This window comes from Coccidioides posadasii, chromosome 3 (assembly GCF_018416015.2).
Source record: "Coccidioides posadasii str. Silveira chromosome 3, complete sequence".
In the NCBI taxonomy this organism is placed as follows: domain Eukaryota; kingdom Fungi; phylum Ascomycota; class Eurotiomycetes; order Onygenales; family Onygenaceae; genus Coccidioides; species Coccidioides posadasii.
Window position 1 is genome coordinate 2,059,139 of NC_089409.1, and position 14,781 is coordinate 2,073,919.

Consider the following 14,781-nt stretch of genomic DNA (forward strand, 5'->3'; position numbering starts at 1 on the left):
GAGGATAGCTCTGTGTAGTTGTGATCCCTATCCAGGGTAATTAAAATTACTATGCTACATAAAAAGCGAACATGCTTCAGGTCATTCGAGACTCCTGATGTGACAAGGCCATAAAATTATCCATTGTGTATTCAGTGCTATTAGCATCCAAGGTGGTTTACAGAGGTTGCTCCCGATTGTCGCCTCGCTGCTTTATTTGTGGCTCTGCCACCACCAATTCTCAAAGTGGATGAAACAGCATTTTCAGGTGATTCAGCCCGCTTAGGTACATACATCATTCAAACAAGGAATATTTTCTCTTTTTCTCTTTTTTGTTCTTTTTTTTTTCTTTTTTGACAAGCTGTGGACCCATTATCCTAGTCATCATGCGAACCACTGTTGATATGCCATACTCACACCACAGTTACTAGTGACACTCCGCAGTTCCAACATTAAAGGTACCAGTATCTGTACTTGGAGAGACGTGATTACCCATTGGCAATCTACCCCCGCTACCCACACCAGCTGGCGTCGCCTCAGTGTGTGTAAAGTTTGTATTACGTGAAAGGTTCATATCATATGTACCCCCAATATCAAGTGCAGCAGACAGAGCGGCATGAAGCATTTTATTCTGTCGTTCAAGAATGACAATCTTCTCCTGGAGCTGCTGAACCAAAAGCGATTCTGCTCGAGGAGACGAGGAGCCGAATGAGCCACGTGTCGAAGGCCGTGAAGTGATAAGATGATTGTCACTTCCCTGACCATCCCTGTCTTTCTTCCGTGAAATAGGAGACATGATACACCGATCGGGACTCTGGGTGTCATTATCATGCCGTCTGCGAGATTTTCTAGAACGAGACGCACTGCCGCAGTATGCATAAACTCCTTTTTCATCGTCAGATGAGGGCAACGATGGAGTGACCGGGCGAGAAGTGATACCAATGTCGACCATGTCCCAGGATGAACGTGGAATGTGGACTTTGGCAGCGCGGGTGTTATAAGAGGATGATTCGGAGTGTCTATGAATGGTTGCCTCAGAATGCCCTGCTTTCGTTGAGTTGGGTGTTTTGGGACTTAGGATACGTTCGGAGTTCTTGTCGTCCACTGTCGGGGTGGCAGGAACCTGTGGTTGTCGCTGACTTGCTGCAAATTCGAGCTTATCGACGCTTCCCTTGTTTGGGGAGGAGGACTGGTTACGGAATTTCGGGGGACTTGCTGGCAGTGGAATTTTCGGAGGCTCTCCAGGGTGTTTTCGTAGATCTGGTGATGTTAGACGAGCAGTAATAGTTGTAGCTTCGCTCTGACGCTTCGGGCTTGGATTTGCACTACTTTCACCGTCCTTAGTAGCGATGTCCTCGTTCGCTTTATTCTCGATAGTCGAATCCGATACCGAACTCGTTGTAGTCATCGTATCGTTTCCTCGCGACGGCAAATTTTGTGCCTCGCTAGCGCGGCGTTCCAATTCTTGGAGCTTAGCTGACGGATCCAGTGGGACTGTCGGAGAAGATGGCAAACTACTCAGCTGTGCAAAAGCATTCCCTCGCCACGGACTCATAATATCGGTTTTGGTGACTCTTTCGCGTGACGGGTAGAGATTAAGCCTTGGAGGCCACAGAGATGAGGCTTTTGAAGCTAGTTTGCGTGCTTTCTTGCTTCCAGTACCCTTGCTTCGTGGAGAAGGCTCAGAAGGTGTTGGCGGAAGAGGGGCTCTCGGAATATTGGCATATGAGGGAGCGAATTTAGTTTGTGATTCGGCCATGGTGCACGATGGTGTTGCTGGCGTTGGTGGCAAGGTTTCCATAAAGCTTTCGTTTTGGAAATCTGGAGATAATATGAGAGGTGCAGGCTGGTGGATAGGACGTTTCTTTGTTTGCAAGCGAACCAATGGAGGGGAGGTCTCTGTGTCTGAGGTTGGAGTGTTCACATTTGGTGGTTTCTGGAAACAGGATATAAGATCTTCTGGAGAGAGTGGTCGTGAGAGGTAACCAGTGTCAGTTTGTTCACGTGGATGATTCCTCTTGCTTGATGTCCGTCTTGGGAGATACTGTACATCAATGTAGGGTGACTTTTGAGAGACAGGGAGCAGAGCTGCTGTATCAAGGTGTGCTTGGTGAGAGCCAGCAACACAAATGCCATCTCGTTTGTGAGGTTCAGACATCCTGCTCGGTACCTCCCTGATCTTGCTCACACACTCAGACTCCTTTCTAGGAGAATCATGATTGTTAGAAAAAGAGTTGCTATGGTGTTGTGATAGCTTAACCTGCAGGCCTTCTGATGTCTCACCAGGTAGTGGAGGACATGGTTTTTGAACTGCACTGCTATTTCCAATCTCGATATTCCTTTCTTCTAGTTTTGGTTCCGCCGACAGGCGGCCTTGAGCTTCTTTCCTCGTGGTATCAAGGTCGTCGGCCTTGGTATGCTTATATTCTCGGTTCTCTGTCGCCGGGCTGAACTCAGAGGACGAGGGCGTGGGCGGTAGCTCTAGAGTTGGCGGCGTCCACATCGAGGTTGCGTGACCTAAAATTATAGACATATCATCAGACAGAGCTTTGGTGGGACGTAATGTTCCTACACCAGCATAAAAGCATTCAGTCAACATCACCAAGCATACATTTTGAACGGGCAGCTGGCACCGGCAGCATGTCGGGCACTTTGATATCTTTGGAAATCGGCGGCGGGGGCTTTTCGTCGGGCGCCGAGCTGGAGGTAGAATGCTTGCTTCTATCTTTCTTCCACTTAACCCCAGGTTTCTGCCACTCTCTCTGACCGGCAAGATCCTCGTGTGACTTCCATCTCTTTGCCGTATGGAGCCCTTTTGAGGCCCAAGAGTCAGAGACGCTCCCGCTACCAAGATCCATACAGTTGTCCTCTGGAAAAGGCGTATTGTGGTCAGTGAAGAATCGAACTAACTCCAGTAGGCCTTCCGATCTCTGAGGTCTCTGCACAGACCCTGCTGATCTGGGGGTGTATTTGCAATTGTCTCTGTCTCTCGCCTTTAATGTCTCGTGCGAAAATAGCTCTCCTAGCGATACCAATTCCTCGCCGAAAGTCTCCATCTCTCCGACCAACACCGCCGTCAAGGCCGCCCTTCTTTATATACCCGCAGCAGAGGTCGCAGGCCGGACAGGAACAGAGGGAGGAGATACAGAGCACAGCAGAAACCAAATGAATTTGGCAATTCCAGAGAGCAAGAACGGTTCCTTTCACCAGGCCTTTTGACCGACAAGAGCCGCTTCCCTGCTCGATATCACATGAGTGAAAAAGAACCAACTAGCAGCGGTGAGAAACAGGGGCATTATGCAGAAGCGTATGTAAAGCGGTCCCATGCATCAAGCAGTCGCTCGAGACGAACCACTCATAGAAATCTCACATACCATAACCCTCAAGGGCTCACACGCAATTGGAACGCACGACCCACCGAGACAAGGCTTTGGGGCACGTTCAGGTGAATCCGTGCCAATGCATGGGAAGAGCTCACAGAGCTGCAGAGCTGCACATAATCGTTGTGGATCAGAGATACGAGCACCGAATCCTAAATATGAAGCCTCAAGAGAAGGCCCAAAAGCGAATCCAGAAATGATCGCGACAACGAACTCAAGGACACGTTCAACAATTACGTTGCATCTCTCTAGTTTCACCGGGCACAAGACACGGGTTGCCGCATATATATGTATTATTTTAAGCCTCTGCAGGAAGCTCAGGAATCTTTTTCCCCCTCCATGGCTTGGGCTGGCGAGTCCAGAAAAAAGAAAATAAAAAAAAGAAATAACGACAAAAGCAAAACCAAGCCAGGGCGAAGATCTGATCGCCGCTTGTCGGAAAGGCTCCCGTTACCCGGTTTCCTGCCACCTAAAGGCCGATGGGTTTATTGAATTATATTGCTGAAGATCCTGGACATTTTGCGTCTGTGCAAGGAAAAATTGATGCTTGAAAATACTCCGAAGATGTAAAAGCTCCTGACGGACTCCAAAAGCCGCGAATAATGAGCGCTTGACTCCAAAGCCGAAATCAACTCTAGCTTCTCCGCCGTTCGGATAACCTAATAGTTAATACTCCGTAGACGACAGGCGATAATTTAGTCCATCCTCGTCAGCCGCTCGAATTCGCCGCTTTGACGCCTCCTTCGGGGAGCTCAATAACGACAGAGTCCTCCATACTCCGTACTCCGTACGGAGTACATAACGAGGAATAAGGTGTCTTTTGGTCATTTGCTAACCCTTCCTGTCTCCATCGCGGGATCAACGACGTCATGAGGGAGGATAGGTCACAAAGGTTCACTCGGCATACGGAGGAAAGATAAACAGAAAAGAAAGCTCCCAGGCGATTTTAGCAAGGATTCTGCAGTCAACCGGTCCGCTTTGAAACCAAAATTTACGACTCAACTGCTCAGGTTAGAGTTAAGCTTCTTTCCTCAGAGAAATCGTGGGATCTTCCAGCTTCGCTACGTTTCTTGAGCGACCAGTCGTAAATCTGATGTCGAAATCGGCCGAGATCTTTGGTTACCATAGAATTGGGCGACTTACTATGCATGGATGCGAATGTCTGGAGGACTCCGTTTGTACGATGCTTTCGTGGATTTCAGATTTGTACCTTCAAGGAGTTGTCGACAGAAACCTAGGTCCCAAACGATTGTGGTTCGCCCAAGTTGCCCCTGATCTGAGCTGCAGTGACACCATCGAACCTTGTTCAAAATCTTCCCACAAACGCCAAACCTTTGGGGCTTAAATTGGGCGTAATAATGGCGTCGGATCGGCTTCGATGGACAACTGCGAACCCGCTTTTCCGATAACTTCTTGATGGGAGTTCACGGTTGTCAAAATAGGAGCGCAACATGCCCGGAATGAGGGGGCTTTCAACAAGGAGTGGAAGAATCGACCTTGGCCTTCGCTGTCGGGAGCATGGGTGTCGATGCACGCAGCCAGGGGCCATCATTGGTTTGCTGCATGGTGACGATGTGAAGTGCCCTGCTTCGTCTGCACCTCAGCCCCTTTTCAGTGCCAGGCTCGCGACCATGTTGCTGCAGCATATCCATAGTGCGCCCAAAGTACCGAGCAGTTGTCTCGACCTTGTACGCACTCTCAAACCTCGCCGAATTTCCTCTTCCGGTATAACTAGCAAGGCCTATTAGGTCAACCACCCAGCGCCACGCCGTCGACGCCCCCTTCCAGGAGCTACAAGTAACTACATAACAACCAGGAATTTCCGTTGTCGGCACTGCAGTCTTGCAAAATCTCTCTCCTCCGTACTCCGTACGACTCGCCTAAAAACTTCGGCTGCAGCAGCAGCGGCCCAACCAGCAAAACGACGGTAACTACAGCACACGCGTCTCGCGTCTCCTTTGTGCTCATGGATTCTCAAATACGCTTTCCGGGATTGCTTGAGTTATTGAGCGGAATCTTAAGAAGACCGTTCCTCAGAACGGGGGACGTTGTTGTAGCCATGTCTGGGGTCCATTTCCGCGGCAGCAGCATTCATGTCCGCTTCTAAGCCTTCCTACACGCCGTCAGGGGGCTCAACCTATATGAGTGACTTACAAGCTGCGCATCAACTTTGGGGATGACAAGCATAGAGACATGTGAACTCAAAAAAGACAACCAACTGGGACAGCGTGCTCGGAAACCGTTCTATATCTGGGATAGTAAATTGGACCTCGATCAGCTGGGAGAACTCAGGTTTTGTATTGTCTCCCAGCTATTGCGATAGTATAGAAGGCTAATGCTGCATGTGGTCTGTCAAAGTTCCATCGCGAGCCATCCGTCCCAACATTGCTTGACATTTTGCCTACAAACCTGAATCACTAGGAAGACTCCAAAACTGACCAGCAACTGGTTTAGGTGCTAACGAATGCTGTAATCAAACAAAGATAGGACGGTGGAGTGATATCTGGCAGAGTGCACCTCGCCTTGGGATATATGAACACTCCAAAAGCCTGATTTCGTCCTGGATAACAACATAGCTCTTCTTTGTGTATCTATATGTCCAGGGTTCACAGACAAAAGTAACGAAAGACAGCAGAGCAGTCTTTTAAGTCTTAACAGACTATAAATTCTTCTGTTTTGTTGCTCTGCGTGCGAATACAAAGCAAAATAATCATAACGCTTTTATGGGCCATGCGCAACAATTTTGTCAGTGTGTTCCTAGTCATTAGTATCCTGCTTGATGCAATTGAATCATTGTCACATACAATGGCTCAGAAATTTTCAAACGCCACAGAATATTTCAGAGGTTCGACAACCATTCAGAGCTAACGTACAGCAACCAGTGTGAGGGAATTAATACTAGTAGAGGTAAAGACCATGAGGATGATTCTAACAAATAAGATACAGTTACAGTATATGGCGTTTCTGTTTTGATACCTTTTCGGGGACCATCACAACAGCGATTTTCATTATTAACACTGGCCCCTGAAATGATGAGTTCATCAAGATTGGTTTGTGGCCGATCTCTGTGGCCACTGAAGCTACAGGATGGCCAAGCTGTGAGGAGAACTTTTCCTCAGGATACATTCAGTTATCACTGCACTACTAGTCTTCTTTTCTGTTGTTTAAAATGTTTAATTTTAGAATTGTTGAGGATTTATGATATCTGTCATACGAGTTAAAATTTTGTGAATGCATTGAAGTGAGTATACTCGGTATATTCCGTATCATTATGTGAGGCTGCTGCGCAGAATCACATCTCCTACTAATATGGCCTGTGCTTGCTGTACAAATAAATACTTCACTTTCAAACCCTCAAACTATCAGGAGCTGGACGGTTGGTCAAGAGTAAGTTACTTCAGGAGATGAAATGTTGCTGCAATTCGACTGTGTAACCGCGAACCATACATCTTTGCCCCCTGTCCCATGTTCTATTCGAAGTTGCGAAATGGGAATCTGCATCTAGCCGGCCTTGAAAACCCTTTTCGGAGGCTCCGGATTCTTGAGATTGGCACGGAATACCCCGTAGTACGCCCGGAAAAAAGTAGAAGGTCTGGCTGGGCAATACTCGAGGGGGCTGCTCCTTTCAACCAAAGGAGCCATCAGAGAAAAGTATTGGTGTTTACATTACGTACCAGGCAGTCGAGAATAAGATGTTTTATGCATAGGGCCGTTGAAGAGAAAGCAAAAAAAGAAACAAGAAATGCTCCTCGTGTTCGTCTGCGAGAGCATATGCAAGGAATAATTCCGCCAGGGCCCTCGACACCGCCATGCTATCCTGCAGATGCAAAGACCTCATATCAACCATGCCCGTTTCGTGTCAAGGCCGCTCCTTAAAAAGAAAAATGCACCCCTTTTCAACTATAATAATACAACCATCAATGTGTTTGTCAGGAATGTAACACGTTGCCGGAACCAGTATATCGATCAGTAACCGCAGTAGAAGCCCATCCCACCGCAAATGACGCCATCCGGGATATTTAAGCAAAGTAGAGGAAAAGAGGACCTGCCAACCAGAATTCCCTAATGATACAGGATAAATATGTACTGGTAAAGCCCAAAAGCACGTGTGAACAGAGAAGTATCAAGATGTCAAAAAGTAACGTCGTTGCGGAAATGGCCTGTTCACCTTCGTTTAGGACGAATGAACGGATCTACTGGTTTCTTCCTGCGGATTGGAGGCCGTTTCATCGGCCCGTTTCGAACCGCAGACACACCCTACGTTTTATCGGTCAGTTCAGGGCTATAAAGAGCGATTGCACAAAGTGAAATGGACATCAGCGCCGATAACAACATACATTTCCGCTTGGGGCCACCGCTGTAGGTTTATCCTGGCCTTTTGCATCAATTGGACGATGTCCAGGGCTGTCCTTGGAAGGTATCACGAGATCCTATGGGAAAAGGCAAAGCGTATCAGTTTAACTAGCTCCGGTATGCGATAGACCCGTAGTCTACGCTGTCATTGGGTTACTTACACCCGCTGGTGGTGCCACTGAATGTGGATCAAATTTCCTACCCTTCAAGCCTTTGGGTGCATTGGCTGGCTGAGCATTGTGACCGGATCTCGGAATTTTGGAATCCTTTCTATCAGGACCATCCGAGTCCATGTGTTTCCGCTTTCCAGCCATCTTCGTGGCTGCATTCGGTTGGCCTTGACGGGAATCGCTCGGGCGAGGGGTTGTCCCTGGTACCTGGATGGTAGGAACTTTCGGGTCGTGGTCTCCCAGCTGCTTCTCTTTTCTAATATCGGCTTTTCTTTTTTGAAGCGTTCGAAATTGATGCTCTTCTCTCATGATCCTATCCTTCTCCGTCTTTGTTAGAACTCGGTTAGATTTGCATATTTCAGCAACATGGCCAAACATTCCGCACACCATACACCGCATTGCGGTGCAGTCTCTCTTTGAATGACCTTCCTCGCGACATCGAAAACATGTTCCTTGACTGACGGTTTTCGCTTCATAATTGTCGCAGTTTTGTGCTATGTGCAAAAGACTCCCACAATATCCACAAGCCAACTTCTCATTCAAACCATTTCCTCCGCCACCAGCTACATCAAGAAGCCGCGCTGGTGTAAGCATGCCACTGCGGGAGGGAACGTCGTCTATCGATAGGCCGTTGGTGGTATCATTCGAAAGCCTTGAGGCAGGCCTGCTGCTCCCGTTGCCCCCTGTCACGGAGGAACCAGGTCTTGAAGATGGCTCCGAAACAATGGGATCCATTGAACCATCAGTCATTTCAATATCATTCGGCACCAAGCTCCTTTGTGGTGACTGTAATATTTTGTACACATCACCATCGGTATACAATTGTCGTTCCCGCGCGTCATTAATTAGCCCTCTCCAGAATTCTCCACGAGCAAGAGATTGCGAATTGCCCAGAACCCAAAGAGATGATTTGGCACGAGTTAAACCCACGTTCATACGACGGATATCGGCCAAGAAACCAATGCCATGGTTGGAAGCTCTGACGCAGGAGAAAATGATCACTTCACACTCCCTGCCTTGGAAAGCATCGGTTGTATTAAATTCAACAGCCTTAAAGATGGCATTCCCATATTTATTAGCAAAATGTTGCTTGAGTTCTCTTAGCTGACCTTTATATGGAGTAATAATTCCAATCTTTCCTGCAAAATCGTAAGTGGGAAAGTCTTGGACCAATCGATCATACAGCCGCATTGCCACTCTGAGTTCCGCCATATTAACGAGTGAGTGGCCTTTTGGTGCACTCGCATGCATTCCTTGAACATCGAAGAAGCGGTATGGACCAAGTAACTCAGTACTATGCCAAGGTCGAATCCGCAGCTTAGCCATAGAAGGGCCATCTTGAAGTCGCCCATCATAAAACGCAGCACTTGGGAATCGGCTTATCTCCGGATGCATACGATACTGGGTATCCAACAAGTGGACATCCTGTGGATGGTTCGCCTGCATTCTAACAAACAAACTTTGCTCGTACTGGAATCGTGACGCTTCTTTCGACAAAACAGTCGGCGGTAATTGCTTCGGATCACCAACTAAAATACACTTGGAACAGCCGTACTTTAGTGGAATGAGTGCACTGAGTTCAATAGATTGAGCGGCTTCATCAATAATGACCGTTTCAAATTCAATGCTCAAAGTCTGGAACATCTCGTGGCCACTGCCGCTAAGTGTAGCGCAAATAACATGAGCTTCATCGATAATTTCTTGCTGTATTTTTCTGCGTGTTAGCTCTGCGTTACGAGCAGCTGCTTGGCTTTTATCTCGAGCAGAATCAATTGCTTGACTGAGCTGTGCTTTCTTTTTCTTTAGTAAATCAAATTCCCTCTCGAGTTCAGCTGGAAGACCTTGGGCCTTTGCTCGACATTGGTCCATCCGCTCTCGAATTTCGTTGAACTTGTTCGACGAATCTTTATGCTCCGTGTAAAGGCTGTGAAGATCCCTTTCACTCCCATTTTTCTGGCCAATCTCACTGAGTTTCGCATTCACACGTTCATCTAGCGTAACATCCAAGACGTTCGTATTGATAGCATCACTTCGACCGAGTCGAAGGACCGAGATCTTTTGGGCTCTTCCCTGTAGTGTTTTGACGCCCTCTTTGAATCGCATAACTAATTCGTCCACAGCAGCGTTACTAGGCGCACAGACGAGCAGCTTCTTCGCCAATGTCCGCGCGGTTTTATCACCAGGACGAGGGGGGGCAATTCGATGTTCAGACAGGGTGGGAGTTAATAGAGCACCCACAAGTGCGACGATCGTTTTCGTCTTTCCTGAACCCGGCGGACTACAAAGAATACGGCATTAGCTGAAGGCACACGGAATGGCAACCAAGAAAGTGCGTGGCCTTACCCCTGTATCAACGTAAAGGCATCATTATCCATTGCAGACTTTACCGCTTTTGCCTGAGCCAGATTCAGATCATACGTGCCGAGAATATGTTTTACAGATTCTGTGCTATAGTTGAGGATGGGAGATGGCTTGGCCCTTATGATCTCATCGCTCAGGTCATAGTACTTCAGCGCCATCAGAGCACCATATTCTCGCTCCAGAGGCGTAAGCGAAGAGATCCGTACGCCGTATAAGCTCGCTCCGGGTGAAATGGTGTTTATTAGTGGGTTCATGGGGTTTACACGATACGTTATCTCCATCTGCCCCTTTTTCTTGATGAGGCCACTTACACGAGCCAAGCAATGATGCGCTTTGGAGTCTGTCGTTGGGTTACTGCCTTTAGAGATGAGAATCATATCTGCCTCGCCTAGTCCAAGATCCTTCACTGTCTGTGGTGCCATAGAAGTGCTAACTTCTACAAAATTATCGACCGAAACTCGGTTGGCGACTGTTATCTCAAACGGCTTGAATGTACCGTCCTCTTTGGCAGATTGAAATCCCTGCCACGCTTCTAGGATCAAAAGCGGTTCGAAAGTTCGTTGGTACTCCAAGGCATTCGTAAAGGTATTTGAGACAAGAGTATAATCTGTTCGACCGCAATTAGGTGGAAGGTCGCCGGTCGCAAAAAAATCCCAACTCAGTATTGTCTTATGAAGCGTAGTCAAATCCGGTGAGAGTCTTGCCCTCATGTCCTTGGCGGAGCGAGCTACCTTGATCTTCTTGACGGGCATACGTTGTTGTAATCGCATCTTCTTACTTTCTTCATATGCTCTGACCGCATCTGGTTTCATAGGCGTTTTCCGTCCAAGCGTTCCTTGGTCTTCATCATCACTCTCAGATTCGGAGCTAGTTTGGGAAACCATCATACTGTCGACCGGCTTCGGCTCGGTGATATTAACACTGATGGAATCAAGACCAGAGCCCTGAGACATCGTCTGTTCGGCAACACCAAGAAAAGCTGAGTTCTTTTTTCGGCGATCTGCCTCCAGTTTATCCCGTCTTTTCTTCTCTTCTCTTTCTCTTTCTCGCTTTTCACGGAAAGACTGGACACTCTGCGTTAGTGGCGACGGTTTCAGTAGAGGCTTGGGAGCCACAGATATCCGCTTTTCTGTCTTTTTAGACATGGCAGCTAATCTTGCCTTGTTTAGCTCAACGGCCGAAGAAAGCTGCATGAGTGTTTCATCCGGAATATCCTCACTGAGTTCTTCCTCCGTAGACTCTTTCGGGGTAGATACCGCGGATCTGTCGACAGGTTTCGCAAAGTCCCTGATCGTTGTCTGCTTCTTAATGATAGGTAATGTAGCTTGTGTGGGTGCTAAAGGCTCTCCATAGTAAGCTTCCAGCGCCCTAACAAGCTCTGCCTTCTCTCGTTGCGTGAGGATTGTCTTGACTTCCGATGTCACCGCTACGCCCCGTATGAAGTTTATTGCGTCCTCGGGCAACTCTACATTTAATTCTCCCAGGCGGCGTAAGAGTTTCACCACCAAACCTCCCAAGGTGGTAGCAAGGTATTCGTCCTTCAGGCGAAGCCACTTCACCATTCCACTCATTGTCTTAGTTGGCGCTTTTAGAAGAATTTCACTGGCGGATTTAGAGATACTGGAGTTCGACTCGACAATGGCGGTCACAAAAATAGGGAACTGATCAAAAAGCAGATCGGCGAATTGCATCGTATCTCGGCAGAATTCCATCATAGTGGTCCTATCAACTCCTGTCCTGTGCCATGCCTCCGTCTGGTTAAATATCGTGGTCAGCCCAACCCACTGATACTCCCAGAGCTTTTGAAGAGAAGCGGTCTCCGCATCGTCGGCCAATTTACGACTTCTAAGAATTCCTGTTTGAGAGTCGCAAAGGACGTCAATGATATCGGTTCCCGTTTTTACCATCCTCGGTGCAGAAGCGAACGTTTTCATCTTGGCAATCCGACGATAGGACCAGCTAAAGGCATACAGTGTAGATGTCCAAAAGGCTTGAAACAGGTGTGAAATCGCCTCTCTGCGACCGGATTGCCCGCTGACTGTTTTGATAAGATCAATAGCCGCCTGGTAGGTATTCAAATCTGCGGAGAAAAGAGCAGAGATAGGGGCCAAAGGCGCTGAGGGATCCTGGAATAGCTCGTCAAGTTTCTCTGGCTTGAAATCCGCCAGTCTTTCCAGTATCAGGCAAAAACAATGCGTAATATGGCCATACATCGTATTGTAATGTGTCTTTTCCGGATTATTTTCTCCTTTAGTCGGGAATTTTTCCAAGCCCGGAAGAGGATATAAACCGATCAACGCGGAGCGTGACAGCGCAATATTACCTTCGTGGAGATGCCTGACAACCTCATCCCAAATAACCGGAGTGTAAGTACTCACATTTTGTTGCAGGTTCTTGTTCTCTAGGATCATCCCGTAGTCGGCTTTCAGCGATTCGCATTCGAAAGACAAAACATTCCGCACAACATCGGTACAGAGAGGTACAAGGTCCATGGGTTTGCCATTAATGACGAATTTTGGGGGGTTGAATATTATGTTAATATGCTTGGTGACTATTTCCAGCGTCTCGGATAAAACGACGGTCGCCACAGAGCCCCTGGAGGTGGAATCTTCTGTGAAGCTTCGAAGAAGCATAATTATAACCGACAAGCCGGCGTTTATGCAGTAAAACTTCACTACTTCTGGAAATTCAGACTCTTGGATGCGAGTAAGTAGCTGATACGTCAAATATCGACATGTTTGCGGTCGGTGTGCATCCAAAAGCGATCTCACAAAAGAGTGCAGAAACAACAATACGCCTCTCAAGGCGGACATCTCAAAAGGCTCCTCCTCCACCATTTCACGGAAAAGCTTGTCGAGTTGTGGATTGTGAAAGATGCGTTCGAGAATAGCCTGTGGTGGAATTGTTTGCATCGCATCCCAGAATACTCTTGGCGCCTTTTCGACAAGAACACGGATCGTGTTCAATAGTGGCCGGAGGCAAGGGCCCTGAATCTCAAGGTGTTCGACAGACAGGCGGCAGATGTCGATTTCAAGTCCTCTTAAATTATGAGTAATGATTCCCTCATCGCATCTTTGAACAATGAGATACAATCCCCGCCATAATCTCTCGACGATATCCGGCTGATAAGGCTGATAGGTAGCTTGAAACAACGCTGGCATAAGTGGCTCCTTGACTGCTTGTTCGAAGTCTTCTTTGGTAAGGGGTTCGGGCACTTTTTCCCAAGCAAGCTCAGCCCATTTGCTTCGAAGAGGGTCCGGATCAAAGATAAATCGAGTCAATCCAGGGACATACTCCATAATTCGTAGGCGCTGATGAGTTTGGACCAATTTAAATGGTTCATCGAAATGCTGACGGAATTTGTCCTCTTGCTTCATCAACGCTTGACAGTTCAGTGCTTCAAAAATTGAACACAAGCCTGACCTGTCCAAAATCTCAGGGCACCTCTGACTAGGGTCGAGGCTGCTTAATGTCTGGGCAGCTGAATCCAAATGGTTCAAAATGCGGCCTATATCCCAATCATCCAGCATCTTGCCAAACTGCGCAACCTCACTTTCTTCGTAGTGCTCTCTAAGTGTCTCCCATAACCACGATTTGCCCTTGTAATATTCTATAATGCAAAGCTCACAGCTCTCAAGACTTTGCTGAAGACGATTCCATATCCAAGTCTGATGCTCGATCAATTCTGCCTCGTGAAAAGCCAATAGCGGCATACATGACAGGAATTTCTCGCGGCGTATCCTCGCCTCTTCCCGCGCTTTTCGAATTTCTGCGAGTCGCTTGCACGCGTCCTCGTCATTTCTCTTGCATTTCTCCCTATCGACATGTTTCTCCTTGTATTGCGACCTGTCATCATCGTTTTGACGCGGGCAGAGTAGGTGGAGTTCATTCGACAGGGCTTTAAGCTCTCTAAATATGGAAGAACATCATCGTCAGCGCGAATATTATATGACAGTTGGTCATCCAATCAATAAAACATTGGCGGAGAAGCTAGTCAGTTTCCAGAAGAAAATAGAACTTTCACGCAATATCATACCCGAGAGTTCCTAGCAACTCTGCCATATCATAGGCGCCCTCACGCGTGTAAGAACTGTTCAATCAAACCTCCTGAAATCGTCGGCAGGGGAAACCTTTTTGAAGAGAATGAAAATATCCTTCTAAAGAGCAACCTTTTAAAAGCCCCATGAAGCATCCATGATTGCACAACAACACTAACTAGTCGATCACTTTGTGAACAGCAGTGGAGTAATCGACCACAGAGCGCTGTTGGGAGAAGCAGGCATTCACCAGCTGATAAAGAAGAGAAATAGGAATAGGAATGTAGGAGAGAAGTGAAGACCACACAGGCCTCAACAGTCTACTGTTCTCATATGTCAGGGAAAAAAAAAAATAATAAAAAAAAAAAAATTGGCTGTTGCGCGGAGTGATGTGTGTTGATGCAGCTCCTCGCAGTTCTGACTAGTAAGATTATTACTTAACCAACGAGCGTACTCTGTAGTAACTATTCTGTACAAGAGTACGGAGTCTGCCGTACAGCG

The 14,781-nt window shown here is 47.5% G+C and overlaps 1 protein-coding gene across 1 annotated transcript; it reads right to left on the reverse strand.

Moving 5' to 3' along the window:
* Window positions 1-110: 110 nt before the first annotated feature.
* D8B26_005639 (uncharacterized protein) lies at window positions 111-3,700 on the reverse strand. The gene is made up of 3 exons (XM_066124942.1): window positions 3,354-3,700; window positions 2,591-3,249; window positions 111-2,496 (listed from the first exon to the last, which is right to left on the reverse strand). Exons 2-3 carry the CDS (start codon window positions 3,033-3,035, stop codon window positions 407-409), a joined length of 2,535 nt encoding a protein of 844 aa, XP_065981023.1. The 5' UTR covers window positions 3,036-3,249; window positions 3,354-3,700; the 3' UTR covers window positions 111-406.
* Between the last annotated feature and the right edge of the window lie 11,081 nt (window positions 3,701-14,781).

Excerpts from the sequence above, each read along its gene's own strand:
- D8B26_005639 (XM_066124942.1), bottom strand. The coding sequence starts at position 3,035 with ATGGAGACTTTCGGCGAGGAATTGGTATCGCTAGGAGAGCTATTTTCG. Across the intron at positions 2,497-2,590 it reads GCCAGCTGCCCGTTCAAAAT|GTCACGCAACCTCGATGTGG; the intron begins GTATGCTTGGTG and ends CTATAATTTTAG.